The 15,035-nt window shown below is 43.1% G+C and overlaps 1 protein-coding gene across 2 annotated transcripts in view; it reads left to right on the forward strand.

The window, feature by feature from the left end:
- Positions 1-15,035, forward strand: part of Txndc11 (thioredoxin domain containing 11) — a 65,796-nt gene that overhangs the window by 31,499 nt on the left and 19,262 nt on the right. Inside the window, exons 6-7 of one of the 2 annotated variants that reach the window (XM_036195531.1) lie at positions 11,475-11,587; positions 13,956-14,156. In XM_036195531.1, the coding sequence (XP_036051424.1) occupies positions 11,475-11,587; positions 13,956-14,156 (314 nt within the window). The remainder of the gene's footprint in view (positions 1-11,474; positions 11,588-13,955; positions 14,157-15,035) is intronic. The other variant, XM_036195532.1, reaches the window with a different exon arrangement.

The raw sequence follows: 15,035 nt of genomic DNA on the forward strand, positions 1-15,035 counted from the left end.
TCATTTTCCACAAAATGTACTGAGGTCTAGTAAAATACTACATTCTGATAAGATTGGTAGGTTTTTGTTTGTTTGTTTTCCGAGACAGGGTTTCTTGTGTAGCCACAGGCTGTCCTGGAACTCACTCTGTAGACTAGGCTGGCCTTGAACTCACAGAGATCCACCTGTCTCTACCTCACAAGTACTGGGACTAAAGGCTTGTGCCACCACAGACTGACCGTGGTAGCTTTTTAAAAAGAGATCTGCAGTGGCTTTTGTCTTTGTTTTTTCCAGTGCTGGGGATGGGAATCAGGGCCTTCTGTGTGCTAGGCAAGAGCTCTAATATTGAGCTATATATCTCCAGCCCTTTCAAGAAAAATAGAAATGTTTTTTGAGACCCTCTCACTCTGTAGTCCAGGTTGGCATAAAATACAGGGAAAACCTCCCACATCAACCTTAACAAATGCTTAGACAAGAGTCCTTACCCCTTGCAGCAAATTTTGGTTTTTCATTTCATCTGACTGACAAAAAGAAATGCAGTCTTGGGGAAGAAAGAGAAGCAGTGAACTAGAAGCTGGCAGTGTCTGACCCTAGAATAAGAACATTAATTTTTCTTTGATTGAGTTTATCAGTATGGAAATTTGGGAGGTAGAGGACTGGTGCTTGTTTTATACATCTCGGTTAATTTGTGTGTAAATGAACAATAGCATTAAAGTCTTTGGTTCCTCAGGAACTACACCCCTACTTGGAAGTGTCCAGATAAGCATAGTTTGTGCTTTTTTGTTTGTTTGTTTGTTTTTTCAAGACAGGATTTCTCTGTGTAGCTTTGTGTCTTTCCTAGAACTCACTTTGGAGACCAGGCGGCCTTGAACTCACAGAGATTGGTCTGGCTCTGCCTCACGAGTGCAGGGATTAAAGGTATGCACTGCCGCCGCCACCACCGCCACCGCTGCCGCCGCCGCCACCACCGCCACCGCCACCACCACCACCACCTGGCTAGTTTGTGCTTTTGAAAGACTCCATCTACATCACCTGATTGGCCTTAGGTGTGTCCACCTGGGGGTGCTTGTATAGGTGTGCATCTGCTTGTGGGAACCAGTGGTTGGTGTCAGGTGTCTTCCTCAGTTGTTCTCTATCTTTTGAGACAGGGTTTCTCTTTGAACCTGATACTCACCAATTGACTAGATTGGCTGGCCAGTGGACTCTAGGGATCCATCACACCTACCACCTAAGGGTTACAGACATGTGACCATGGTTGGCTTTTTTATGTGGGTGCTGGGGATCTGAACTCAGGGGTTGTCATGCTTGTGGCATCAAGCACTTTACAGACTGAGCCATCTCCTCAGATCAAGAAAGGTTTGAAAGTCTTGTGGCTCTTGTCCATCAGTGCTTCTGGCTTTCAGATTGTAGCTTAGTGTAGCAGTCATTGTGACAGGCTTCCTGGAGCCCCTTCTTGTCCTTCCTACTTTTCCTCTCCCTGGTTTCTCACTGTCCCAACATAAGAAACGTGAATTAAAAGTTTATGTGGTACCTAAATGTCACCTTGAAAATACACTGAATTATGAATTAATAACAATAATTTCCAATCCTTTTTGTTACTTTACTTTGTGGTGTTAGTTTTATTGATTTGCAGATTCAATTGAGTATAAAAAAAACAATAAAATAAAATTTAAAAAAAATCTGATTTGTTTTGGCTGGGATTTAGCTCAGTGGTAGAGCGCTTGCCTAGCAAGTGCAAGGCCCTGGGTTCAGTCCTCAGCTCAAAAAAAAAATTGTCATTTCAATAGGAGAATTTCCTGAGCTCAGCAGTTTGAGGCCAGCCTAGGTAACATATTGATATCCTTTTTTATCTCTTAAATTAAAAAAAAAAAAAAGATTTCTTTATTGAACACGTATAGATTTTAAAAAGTGTGTGTGTGTGTGTGTGTGTGTGTGTGTGTGTGTGTGTGTGTGTGTGTTCAGGTGCCCACAGAGGCCAGAAGAGAGAGTATCACATCTCCTGGAGTTGTAGTTACAAACAGCTATGAGCTTCTCTCTTTGGGTGCTGGGAACTGAGCTCTGGTACTCTGTAAGAGCAGCAAGTGCTCTTAGCCACTGAACCATTGCTCCAGCCCCATGTGTACAGAGTTTTAAATTACCGTTCCTTAAAGAATACAGTATAAAATTATTATCTAGCCTGGATTCAAAGCACACAAGTGGATGCAAAGGAAATATGCAAATGCTGTGCCATTTTATATAAGCAACTTCGATACCTTAGTTGTTGGTCCCCTCAGGGAGTCTTGGGATTCATCTCTTTCCCAGGTATCAAAAGAGAACTGTACAATTTTTCTTTTCCTCCAGTTTCCCCAAGTCTTGGGAGATCAGGCAGCTAGACTGTTTTAATGGTGGTGGTTTTTTTTTTTTTTTTTTTAGAAGGAACAGAGGAGGATCTTCTGGTTGCAGTATAGGTTCTCTGCTATACCTAGTGGCATCTGGTAGAATTGAGTGGGGAACCATGATTTGGTGATAAAAGTAAATTTTTGCACAGGAAAAAGCCCTTCTCCGTGTGCTTACTTGTAAATAAAGCTTCTCTTGAGTACTTACAGAGGGTGCTAAGAGATAGCTCAGTTGGTAGAGAGCTTGCTTCACGAGCACAAAGCCTTGGCTTTAGTCCTCAGCACTATATAAACCTTATGTAATTTCAGCACTTTGGAAGAGTAGGCAGGATTTCAAGGTATCCATATATATATGTATATATATATATATATATGTACATATACACATATATGTGTGTGTGTGTGTATACACAAAGCTTGAGGCTAGCCTGGGCTATAAGAGACAGTTAATTATTTTTTTTTAATTTTTATTTTATGTATAAAAGTGTGCCTGGTACTCAGAGAGGCCAGAAGTGGGTGTTGGGTCCCTTGGTGTTGGGTTACAGGTGGTTGTGAGCTACCTAATGTGGATTATGGGAACAGAACACTGCTTCTCTGGAAGAGCAAACAAGTGCTCTTAACTGCTGAGACATCTCACTAGGCCAAAGGATCCTGTTAGGAAACAACAATGAAAAAGAGTTGTGGAGAATCCAGGCAGTGGTGGCATATTCCTTCCCAGTCTATGGGAGACAGAGGCAGGCAAATCTCTGGGTTCAAGGTGTCTACAGAGTGAGTTTCAGGACAGCCAGAGTTATTAGAGAACTCTGTCTCAAAGAAACCAAAACAAATAATCACAGACAGGGAAGGATACTCTGCCCTGCACAACATTGTTTTTAAGGTTAGAGACATAAAGGCCTGCCTAGCCAGGTCAGACTGGAGGTTGCATTACTTTTCTTGGGCTATTTTGGTCTGATTCTTGAGACTTTGGGCTTAATAGTTCTCTATGGGCTACAGATGAACTTTCATGAACCATACTGTTTTTTTTTTTTTTTCAGTCAGTACCAACTAATGTGGACAATGGGTGTGCTTGTCCATAGTGAGTGGGGCACTGGTTTGTCAGGTAGGCCTTTGTAGGGAAGCATGGTTTTCCAGCTGGACAAAAGGCTCAGCAGGGCACTGCCTCCAGGTGACTGTGAGATTCTGCTGAGTCAGTAAGGTCCTTGGGGATTGGGGGAAAGCAAAACCTCGGGCATTGTCACCTCAGCTCCAAGAGAATCAGAATTAAATTGAGTGTAGATATTTCCAATCCTTGAGCCTGTTTACTTAGAGAATGACTCCATTATCACTTTCTAGTTTTTTTTTTTTTTTTTTTGGTTTTATTTTGGGGATACATTTGTATGTTCCTCTTTCTTCATGGTTTTTTTCTTTCCAATGTTTAGAAGTTGAAATATACTGCTAGACAAAGAATCAAAAGCACTGAAAATTTGAAAGAAATCCAAGGGTTCACAGAATAAAATCACAGGCTTACATTTATTTGCACATTTGTGCAAGATCCACTCCAGTTCGGATCCATACATGAGCTTCTGTTAACAGAGCTGAACACGGTAAGCTGATGTTTGAACATTTCTGTGGGCCAGGCTTTCCCTGTGTGATGCAGTCTTTACTGCCACCTTTTGAGATACAAACTGTTCTTAACCCAGTTTTAAAAATTTGGAAGCTGACACTCTGAGGTAATGGTTTATGTCTAAAGTCTACTTTTAAACTCCAGAGCCTGTGATTGTATGTCACATGGTGAGGAGCAAGTGAAATTACATTGCTAATCAGCCAATCTTGAGATAGGATGTTATCCTGGTGTCTGGTGGTATATTCTGATAATGTAGTCAGAATTCTTACATATTGATTGAAAGGCAGAAGAGTCAGTATGAGTGTTATGAGAAGGAGTTGACTGGCCATCACTGGCTTAAAGGCTGATGAAGAGGCTGCAGCCAAGCAGTGTGGACAGCTACCAGGAGCTAGAAGGACTCCCTCAACCTTCCTCATGTTGTGATGACCTCAACCATAACATTTTTCACTGCTACTTCATAACTGTAATTTTGCTACTGTTGTGAGCCATAATGTAAATATCTGTTTCCCAATAGACCCTGTGAAAGGTCGTCTTAACTCCTAAGGCGTCATGACCCACGGGTTGAGAACCTATTTATTCTTAGAGCCTGTTGAAGGAACATGTTCTGATGACACACAAGGTTGATTGTAGTCCAGTGCAGCTCATTTTTAAATACCTGACCCTTTATAATCCTAACATAAATTGTGTTGTTTCAAGCCATTAAATATCTGGTAGTTTGTTACAGGATCAACAGGAAACTCCTATAATACAACTGTAAATACAGAAGCTGAGATAGGGGCCTAGAACCATGGTGAAGAGCTCACCCCTTCTAGCCCTGCTCCCTAATTGGAACTCACTCCTGTGGAATTCATAGACAGCCTTTATCTTAATTTTCTCTTGGACTTTATTTAGTAATAGCTTTTTAGCAAGGACTCCCGCATGCACAGAGAACAAGTCACTCTAGTGGCAAACATTCATGGCCCAGGCACCCCTTCTCAGTGACCTTCAGTTTCTCATTGGAAAAATAAGGGAACTTTTTCAGCTGGAAAATGCCATGATCCTTCAGCCTGGAAAGCTCTTCCTCCTCCAAGGGTGGAGAGGAAGGAATTTAAAGGGAAGTGTGTGAGCACTTAATGCTGTGCTTTATAATTTAATGAGCAGGACTGCTGCTGTGCTGGTGTATATTTTACTGCCATGAAGCTGTGTGACAATGCCTATTTAGCTCTGTAGTTTATGATCTTCTAAAGTCACATGGTGGGCACTGCATTGCTCTTCCCTCTGGTCCAGCTCCCAAGAAAGGATGTTCCATGTTTACTTTAGCAGTGTCTTGTCAGGGACTGGCATATGTCTGTGCACAGTGCCCAAGTGCTAGATTTTTTCCTTATACAATTGCTTTAGTTTTATGTGGAGAATCATGAAAATATACAAACCTCAAAGTTACATTTCTAGGGGAACATTGGAGTACTGGCAATAGTTTATACATAGGAAACAAGCATTCTGCAATGTGTCCATTTCTTTGAAGGATTTTCATTTAACAAACATGTTTATCATCGGAGTCTGACGTCATCAGAGTCTGACGTCATCATTGTAAGTACACTGGGGAAAGAGTCACCAGCTGCACACTTCTTATTCTTTTCCCAATTCTTTTAAAACCCTGGGGTGGGGGAAATTAGAAGTTAGTGATAATAAAATAAGGCTTGTTTCCAGGCCACACTGGTTTACCTATTGGAATGTCACTGTTTCCCAATATAAAGAACTAAGAAAAATTTGTCCAGAAGAGAAATTTCCCAAGAGGTAAATTATGTCTTAGTTGTACTGATTAAAAGCCATTTAGCTTAATCTGGTGATGCTCAGTTATGAAGTAGACCGTGACATACTTATCGTTAGGTGTCTATATGCTATGTCTCTTGACCCAGTATTCCTCTTTGTTCAGATTGCCGAGAGATTTGCTTACACAGAAGTCTCCTGGGGGTCTAAGAGTTCTGCATTGTTCAGTTCTGGCCTGTTTGTTTTTTGGGGGATCTTTGAGTATAGTACTCCCAGCACACCAAGTGTTGTAGGCCTCTGAGACAGTTAAATTGTATAAGCTCAGTTTGTAGTTGGAGTGTGACATCTCTTTCTGAAGGAGTAGAGAGGAAATGACATCTTTGGTAATTATCCCGATGGGGTCCTGTCCTGTGTCCTTCACAGATAGCTGGCCATTGTTAAGACTGGTTTGCTGTTGCATGGACCATCAGACTAAAATAGGTTCAATTCCTCATTGCTAGCATTTCAAGTGTTCAATAGCCACACTGGACATGCACCATTACTGTATGCCTCCAAATGAAAAGGGTGTTAAAGACAGGGTTTCTCTGTGTAGCCCTGGCTGTTCTGGCTGCTCTGTAGACCAGGTTGGCCTCGAACTCTGAGATCCGCCTGTCTCTGCCTCCTAAGTGCTGGGATTAAAGGCTGGTGTCACCACACCTGGTCTTCTAGTCTGTTTTCTAATGAAAGTAGCCATTCTTACTCTTTCTTCAGCATTTGAAAAGTTAATATTTTGCCTTATTTATGTGGTTCAAGGCTCAAAAGGTATGTGCTCTCCCTAATATTAAACTGAAGTTTTAATATTTAATATTGAATTTAAGGCAAATGGTACTTAACAAAACAGACTGAGATGAGAATATTCAGAAAGCCCCTAACGAAATCCTTGATAATAGTCCAGATTGGCCTGAGTGGAAACCTTGCACTCTTGGTGAGCTACATAATGGGTGGTGACAAATGTGTGCAAGAAACAGGAAAGGTCACTGAAGCTGTTCCTAGGGTACTTGGGAATTGGAATGGTGTAATCTGTTATTGGCACAGAGCCCCAACCCTCTAACAAATGGCCAGGAGCTAAGACCGAGAAGTCAAAGCAAGATGGCTGACTACTCAGAGCCCACCAGACTGCACAAGTGCCTTTCTGTTGCGTCCCCTCATGTTCATGGAGCATATCCTGTCTGCGCTTAAGAATGGCACCAAACAAGCCAGTTGTCTGTCCGTGTGTTCTCCAGGAGTGGGTAGCCACAGTTCAGGCTCTGGTCCCCTTTATCTGATTAGCTTTTGGCACATGCAGTTGTTTCCTTACCAAGATATTCCTCCAGGAGCTTGACACATTTGTAGTCATCTTTGCTACCATTTGCCACTATGTGGTTACTAGAGATCTGAAACTGGTTAATGACCAAGCTAATGGACTTCATTAATTTAATTTTTCTTTTTTCTTTTTCGTTTTTTTTCGAGAGGTTTCTCTGTGTAGCTTGGCTGTCCTGGAACTAGGTTTGTACCCCAGGCTGGCCTCGAAGTCAGACCCACTTGCCTCTGCCTGGATTAAAAGCATGTTTTACCATACTGGGCTTTTTTTTTTTTTTTTTTTTTTGAGGGGTAAGGGAGGAGAGAATACGAGTTTCAATTTATTTTAAATTCTGCAACATATTCAAAGTTGTTTTGTGTTTTTCCTTTAGACAAACTTTCATGGAGCCTAGGTTAACCTCTATCTCCCTACATATCTGGAGATGACCATGTACTGACCCTTTTATCTCCTGTTATGCCTTACTTTCATATTTCTTATTTAAAATATTGGAATTCAGGAGGCTGGAGAGATGGCTCAGAGGTTAAGAGCACAAACTGCTCTTCCAGATGTCCTGAGTTCAATTCCCAGCAACCACATGGTGGCTCACAACCATCCATAATGAGATCTGGTGCCCTCTTCTGGTGTGCAGGGACACATGCAGAACACTGTATACATAATAAAAAAATATTAAAAAAAAAATATTGGAACTCGGCTGGGGATTTAGCTCAGTGGTAGAGCGCTTGCCTAGCAAGTGCAAGGCCCTGGGTTCAGTCTTCAGCTCCAACAAAATATATATATTGGAACTCATTACTTTTAGAACAAAAGAATTCATTTTATAAGTGACAAAGTACTGTTGTAGAACATGCTGGTGCCCACTTTAGACTGTAAACTTCTTATGTTGATCCAAGTGTTAATTATTCACATGAGATTGCAAACTTGAGATACTTCTTCCTGGAAAGTCTCCACCATGTTCAGGAGCTTCCCCAGAAGTATGATTTGTATAAATGTCTTTATGTGTGAAAAGTTAAGATTTAGAATTGCACTGTGTTCGAGTTGTTAGGCTCTGCTTTGTTTGGCAATCTGTCCAACAGTGTCCTTATTGGCTAATTTTCCTGTTCTAACTACAGCCTTTTCCTGTGTACAGTGTCGTATAGGTGCTGACAGTTCATACTTTATCTTAGGTGCTGCTTTCTTCCCCCTGATATTTTCATTATCTGAACTTAATGTGTTTTATCACTTAAATTTTTTAAAGGGACTTGGGGAGTGGCTTAGTAATAGAGTGTTTGCTGGTGTGTGGAAGGCCCAGGGTCCATCCCTAGGACTGTAACACACATTTCTTCCCCTCTTTCATCAGCCTCTTCTATAAGCGCCTGGTGCCTCTCAGTGGAGATTGATACTTGGAGATGAAGGTCTGAGTGCTGGGTGTACTCTTTGGTAGTATCACTTCAAGGTCTAGCAGATAGAACCAGGAAGCTCATGTGTTTATACCCTCATGATACAAATATATCCCTATTTTTATATTATATACATAATGTGAAAATTAAAAGCCAGCTTATTTCATGTTCTCTGATTCCAGTGTAACACATTTAGCTTCCCCTCCTACAGTACAACTTCTTACCCTACTAGTAAATATCCTGGTGCCCAAAGGTTGACAGTATACTTACATACAAAGAAGCATTGGTAGTTTCAGAACTGCTAGTTTATAGCCTTATGGGAAGATATTTCTTAATGAGTTTTATGGACTTGGTCCAGCTCTCTTTCATAGTTCTGCAGTTACTGAGGTTGGCTCTTCCTCCTCACTGTGCTGCTAATCACTTGCAGTTACACTTATTTGCTAGTGCCAGCATTCTATACTAGGTTCCCTCCATCTCCCTTGGTTTAGTTTTTGAATTTATGTGAGGCATGACTGTGACTCTGAGTCCTGTGCAGACAGCCCTGCTCAGGGATATACAGGCTTCCTCACAAACCACTCTTTTTACTTCTGGTTTATTCTTCCTATATTTCTCTTTTGTCACTTTAAACCCGTCAGGTTTAGAGTTGTTTACCATGGTAGAGAGGCATTCCCACTGTACTGCTCAGCAGCTCCTTACCTGGCAATGCTCCAGGTAGGGTTTAGGATTGAAGAACACTTTTTTTGTTGTTTTACAGGATCTCACTGTAACAGCTCAAGCTGTCCTGGAACTCTCTCTGTAGACCAGGCTGGCCTCAGACTCACAGAAATCCACTTACCTCTACTTCCAAGTGCTGGAACTAAAGGTGTGTGCCACCACACCTGGCTGAGGATGACACCTTTGTGTGTTGAATGCCTTCACATTTTTATACTTTGGTTACTTGGATATAAGTATTGAAGTTTAAGATCTTATTTAGCATCTGGGAAGATAGGAAAGGACACACTGTTCCCTGTGCCATCTTACTCATCCCCTTTATTTTAGAATTGTTCAAACACTACAGTATTGCATGTTCCTTGAAAAATAATGAAGACTAAGTGTTGCTGGGTCCTAACGGCTCCCTTGGGGGAGGGGTGAGAAGTGCGGTGTCAAGGGCACAGACACAGGAGTCAGGTAAAAGGCGAACAGCAGGCCGGGCAGTGGTGGCGTACACCTTTAATCCCAGCACTTGGGAAGCAGAGCCAGGTGGATCTCTGTGAATTTGAGGCCAGCCTGGTCTACAGAGCTAGATCCAGGAAAGGCATAAAGCTACACAGAGAAACCCTGTCTCAAAAAAAAAAAAAAAAAAAAAAAGCAAACAGCAGACTTGTTTATTCAGCAATGGGGAGAGCCTTATATACTCTCTTCCCAGCACCCAGGCTGCGTCCTGATCTGGTGACATTGTGTTCACACCTCATTGGCTGGGCATAATCAGGAGTTCTGACAGTGCCTGTTGCTAGACCCTCAGGCAGACTCCAGGTTGGCTCATCTCTCGACCTTGTAGGCCTATCTTCCTACAACTAAGCAGATAAGGGCACTTCCTACCAAGCCTGACAGCCTGGGTCTTATCCCCAGAACCTACAGCAGAAGTTGTCTTTTAACTTCTAGACTCATGATGTGGCAGGTACACAAACAGCAAATTTAAATTTAGTTATTTATTTTTACTAATGAAAGCTTCATATATGAGGCTATAACTCTCTTTGTGTCCCAACACCAAACCAGTTTTACTCTTCTTTCAGAGACAAGTCTCCATATTTTGCCCAGCTTGGTCTTAAGTTCCTCCTAGGTCAAGCATTCCTCTTGCCCCGTTCTTCAGAGTGTGTGGGACTGCTGTGCAGCTCTACCCCCTTTCAGGTTCTCTATACACTTCTACTTCCATGTGCCCATAAGAAAAGAATACTGTTTTCCAAGTTTGAGGTTTTATTTGTTTTGTTTCTTTAAACAGAAGTTCTGCTATCTTGGAGATGTTTCTGCACTTTATGATAGTTCTGCCTCATCATCTCTTCCATCTGTACAGTGTCTGCTGGCTAGTGTCCCTGAATGTGACTCCTAGATTGCTAGTGGTATCCTTCTTTGTTCCTAGCAGTCCACAAACTTCTGTCAAGTCCCAAATTTTACCTTTTCTGCTAGTGTTGTATCAGAGCTCCAATTGCTCTGCTGGTCATGGTACTCGGTGTTTCTTAAGCCTTAAATTTTAGCAGTTTGGCAGAAGTGGTACTGTTTTGCTTTACTCAGAGTGAGGTTGCACATTATTCAATGTAGTGATTAGCCAGGTCCATTCCCTTTCTGTGGTGTGCCCATTTAAATCATTTTTTAAATGTCAGTTTGTGTGAGTTCTTTGTATATGTTAGATTCATTCATTTCACATATATTTAGTGGCATGCAATGCCACTCAGTTGATAGAATGCTTGCCAAGTATGCATAAAACCCTGAGTTTGATCCCTCATCCCCCATAAACTGCTTGTGGTGACACATTCCTGTAATTACAGTACTAGGAAGGTGGAGGCAGGAAGATCAGAAGTTCAGAGTCATCCTCCTCCAATTAGGGTACCAGCAATAAATAAGAACTTGAATTCCTAAGAGGAATTTGGATGAAGAAAAATCTAAATAAATGAATAAGACAATGTAGGTACTTAAAAGTGTATATCAAAATAGGATAGCGTCCCAACATCTCCCCAGAGCTTCCGTCCCCTGGGTACATGGGTAGTCAGGGACGATGAGAACAAGATGCTGGCCATGTCCAGAGACAACAGCTTGTGCTTTGGCCCAGAGGTAGGCTTGTTTGAGCAGGGCAACAGGGTGGCAAAGCAGACACAACTGGCCAGCTCACTGCAGGTGGTTTTAGTCTCCTCAGCCTAAGTGCCTGGAGCGAAGAGTCCACCTTCTGCAGTTGCTCTTCCCGGGGCCAGGCCAGATTAGCAGCAGCGTTGTCCTAGGGGATAGGCGTGTTAGGACTGGATCAATGGGTTTGGGGTTGTTTTAAGGCCTAGGCCTCCTCTTTAATAAAGGAAAATTTTCTGTTTCAGATTACCTAGGAACAGTACGATTTGGGGTTATCACAAATAAACATCTTGCGAAACTGGTATCCTTAGTACACTCTGGAAGTGTGTATTTACATAGACATTTCAACACATCACTTGTAAGTATTTTAAAATCACATTTGTATTAGTGCAGTGGTTCTTAACCTTATGTAGGTCACAGACTCAATTGAGAACTGAATGAAATGTATGGACCTCTCCCTAGGAAAGAGCACGTGATTTTATGTCCACATTGAGCATTCCTGTAAGCCTACCCTAGAGCCTAGCCCCTGGTAAGAATCTGTGTTAGAGGGCTGTTGAATGCACTGTCTAGAACTTGTTTGCTTAGATTCTTAGATTGTGATACAGCTTTGTTAGTTGCCCTTCTTGAGTGAAACTGCAGTTACTTAGTTCATGATTTCTTGCTCTGGGCCCATGTTCTCTGAGATTAGCTTCCACTGCGAAGTGTTGTTCATTTGTTCTTGTATGAAGAGCAGGAATGGGAGGAGCTTTTCTCCTACAATATCAGTGGAGTGTTGAAGTTCTTGTCAAGACATTGGGAGAAGTTGATAGCCTCTCAGCTCAGAGGTCCTAGGTTCTCATTGTCTCCTTTTTTCCTGATTTCATTTGCATTTTGCTGGGACTGCTGCCACTTACCTACTTCTGAGCATTGAGCTTCACATCTGTGTCCCTGCTACTTCCACAGTCACTGCTGACAGGTTATCTTTCTGAAGTATTTTATTTTTAGTTATGTTTATTTTTGTCATTGAGCAAAGCTAGTGTGAGAACCTGAATTCAGATTCCCAGAACCACGTAAAGCTGGGGGTAGCAATCCATCTGTAATCTTATGTCATTCTATGGAGACAAGGAAGGAAAAGACAGAATCCTTGGATGCTCCCAGGCTGGCTAGCCTGGTGTACACAGTACTGAACAAGAGACTCTACCTCAAACAAGGTAGAAGGTGAAGACTGATGCCTATGGTTGTGCGCTGATCTTCACTCCATCCCCTCAACACCCCCCCCACCCCCCACCCCCACACACGTGTGTGTGGAGGTCCAAGGACAATTTGCAGGAGTTGATTCTCTCCTTCCACCATATATTTCCATTTCCATTCCTAGGAATGGAACACAGATCATCAGGCTTGGGGTCAAGTGCTTTTATGCACTGAACCCTCTCACTGGCCCTCTGAGGTGTTTTCATTGTTGACAGGTTTGCTGGCCTTCAACAGGATCCCTGGCTTTCAGATCCAGTGACGATTTCTGCCCTTAGCTTAGGGTCATGGGTCTTTCCAAGTGCTGTTGGGCACTCACCACACAGTGCCCCTTGTTTGCCAGTCATTTTAGCATCTGTCTCTCATATCTCAGATAGTGTGCTTTTCTTCTTGCTGTTTATATTCCTAAATGTATTTTTGTGTTTTCCAAATGGAAATGTTGATGATGTTTTTTAAGCCCTCACTGACATACTCTGAGCATCACTGCTGTGATTGCCTTTCCCTCTGCCTCCCACTTTCCTCATTCCTGTCTGGCTTGTCACTTCATCTGCTTTGCTACTTCTCATTGTCTTACGCCATTGTTTCAGCCGCCATGTATTTATAGCACGAGGCAGCAAGGAAGGGGAAATGGAGAAAAGGAGAACCATGAAGTGATTCTGAAACTGTCCAGGCTTGCCACTTCACTTGGGTGCTTTCAGTTGTTTATCAGCTGATGCCTTTTATCAGAAGAAGTGTCACTGGAATAGTAATGGCTTACAGAGCAGAAGCAGCAGGCACATTCATTATAAAGTCATTTAAATCTCCATTCTGGTGGTTACCACATGCTTCATCTTGTGATACCTTCCACTCTGGAAAGTATTTGAAGCTCTGATTTTTATCATTGGACTTTCAAACTTTCATGTTACAGAAGAACACAGCCAAAATGCCAGGTGTCTCTTTCCTTCCTGCTACACACAAAGTGTAGCACTTAGGTCACTCACTGATTTCATCAAATGTCTGCTGAGTCCCTGTTCTGTGCCAGGAATTTGTCCAGTTACTGGGGTGACCACGAACAAAGCCTTTGTAGCCTCTGCCTGGTGGAAGCTCCACCCGGGCCTCTGGGGCAGTACTTGACAAGCATAAGGTAAAGCTCTTAACATCCTGTCACCAAGGACAGTAGGCCTAGATTCTGTAACCCTCCTTAGACAAAGTGATTAGCGGTCATTACAGCCACCTGAAGGCAGGGGAGTATCTATGAATAGGTGAGTTGATCTCAGCAAAAGGTGGTGTGACAGTGACCTTCTGCTCCCGTGGTGGCTTTCTCCCATTTGTTGAGACACCTGTTGAGATTGTGTGGAGAGGGGCAGAGCGGGCTTTACAGCCAGCAGTGGTCCCTTCTCTGGGTGCTTTTTTTCTCCCTCACAGTGCGGCTTGACCAGGCCTCTGGAGGACAGTGCTGGCACTTTGGCTCTGCCTTGTCCTACTCACTTGTTTTATTCTCTCCAATTTATCCTTGGCAGGTCTTCCCCAGGGAAGTCATGAACTTCACAGCTGAGAACATCTACAAGTGGGCCTCAGAAAACCAAGAGACCCTTTTCCGATGGCTGCAGCCCCATGGAGGCAAGAGTCTGCTATTGAACAATGAGCTGAAGAAAGGACCAGCACTCTTCCTATTCATACCTTTTGATCCCTTAGCTGAGAGGCATCCTCTCCTGGATGAGGTAGGAGTCTGGTGGTCCTCTCATAGCTCTTCTTCCACATTCAGGGGCACTAATCTATCATCCAAGTGGCCACCAGGAATAGTAGCTGTGGCTCAGTGGTCTCTGCCTAGGACAGGGATTCCTCCAGATTCTCTGACCATCTTTATTTCTTGCTCTGGTCAGGGGTGAATAGGAGTGAAGGGAGGTGAAATCGCTTCCCCAGACACAGACAAACATCCTCTGTTGCACTGACGGTCCCATTTTAGAGGGTATTGGGGACACAAGCAAGCTGATTAAGGCCTAGAAAATGCCACTGTCATGGGACTGGCCAGGCTTCCAGACGGGCCATCCTGGGGGCAGCAGCACAGCGGCCAGGCACAGCTGCAGTCGTGCTGTGTGCCTTTTTCTCTAGATTTGTGTTGTTGCACGGAACTGACAGGTTTCCAGAGACAAATGTTTCCGCTTTCTGGGATATCTGTTCTCTCTAGGCGTGAGTTTATTTTATACATTGATCGTTTGGAGGCACTTGGAGCAATAATAATCATCAGAGAGAGCCTGGAATTGCTAAATTGGATTTACTAGGGTTTTATTTTTTTCTTTCCCTCAAGGATCCCTTAATTGGCCCAATGACAGCCAATGTAGCAGAGAGCAGGCCAGGCAGACAGTGCCTATCCCTGAGCCCCTCAGCACTGCTCTGGAGGCTGGGGCGGAACTTCTCATCATCCAGACTCACCATGCTATTCTTCAGCATCCGCTTCAAGTTGTTCTCCCTGCTGGGAGCCTTCTAACTGGTGTACAGCCTGGCTTCAAGGGAGGAAAAGAGGGAGCAGTGAAGTAGTTCTGTCCTTTCCACTGAACTGCTCTCAAGACTGCATTTCTTTAGAAAATGTGCACTGCATG

Source organism: Onychomys torridus, chromosome 8 (genome assembly GCF_903995425.1).
Source record: "Onychomys torridus chromosome 8, mOncTor1.1, whole genome shotgun sequence".
NCBI lineage: Eukaryota > Metazoa > Chordata > Mammalia > Rodentia > Cricetidae > Onychomys > Onychomys torridus.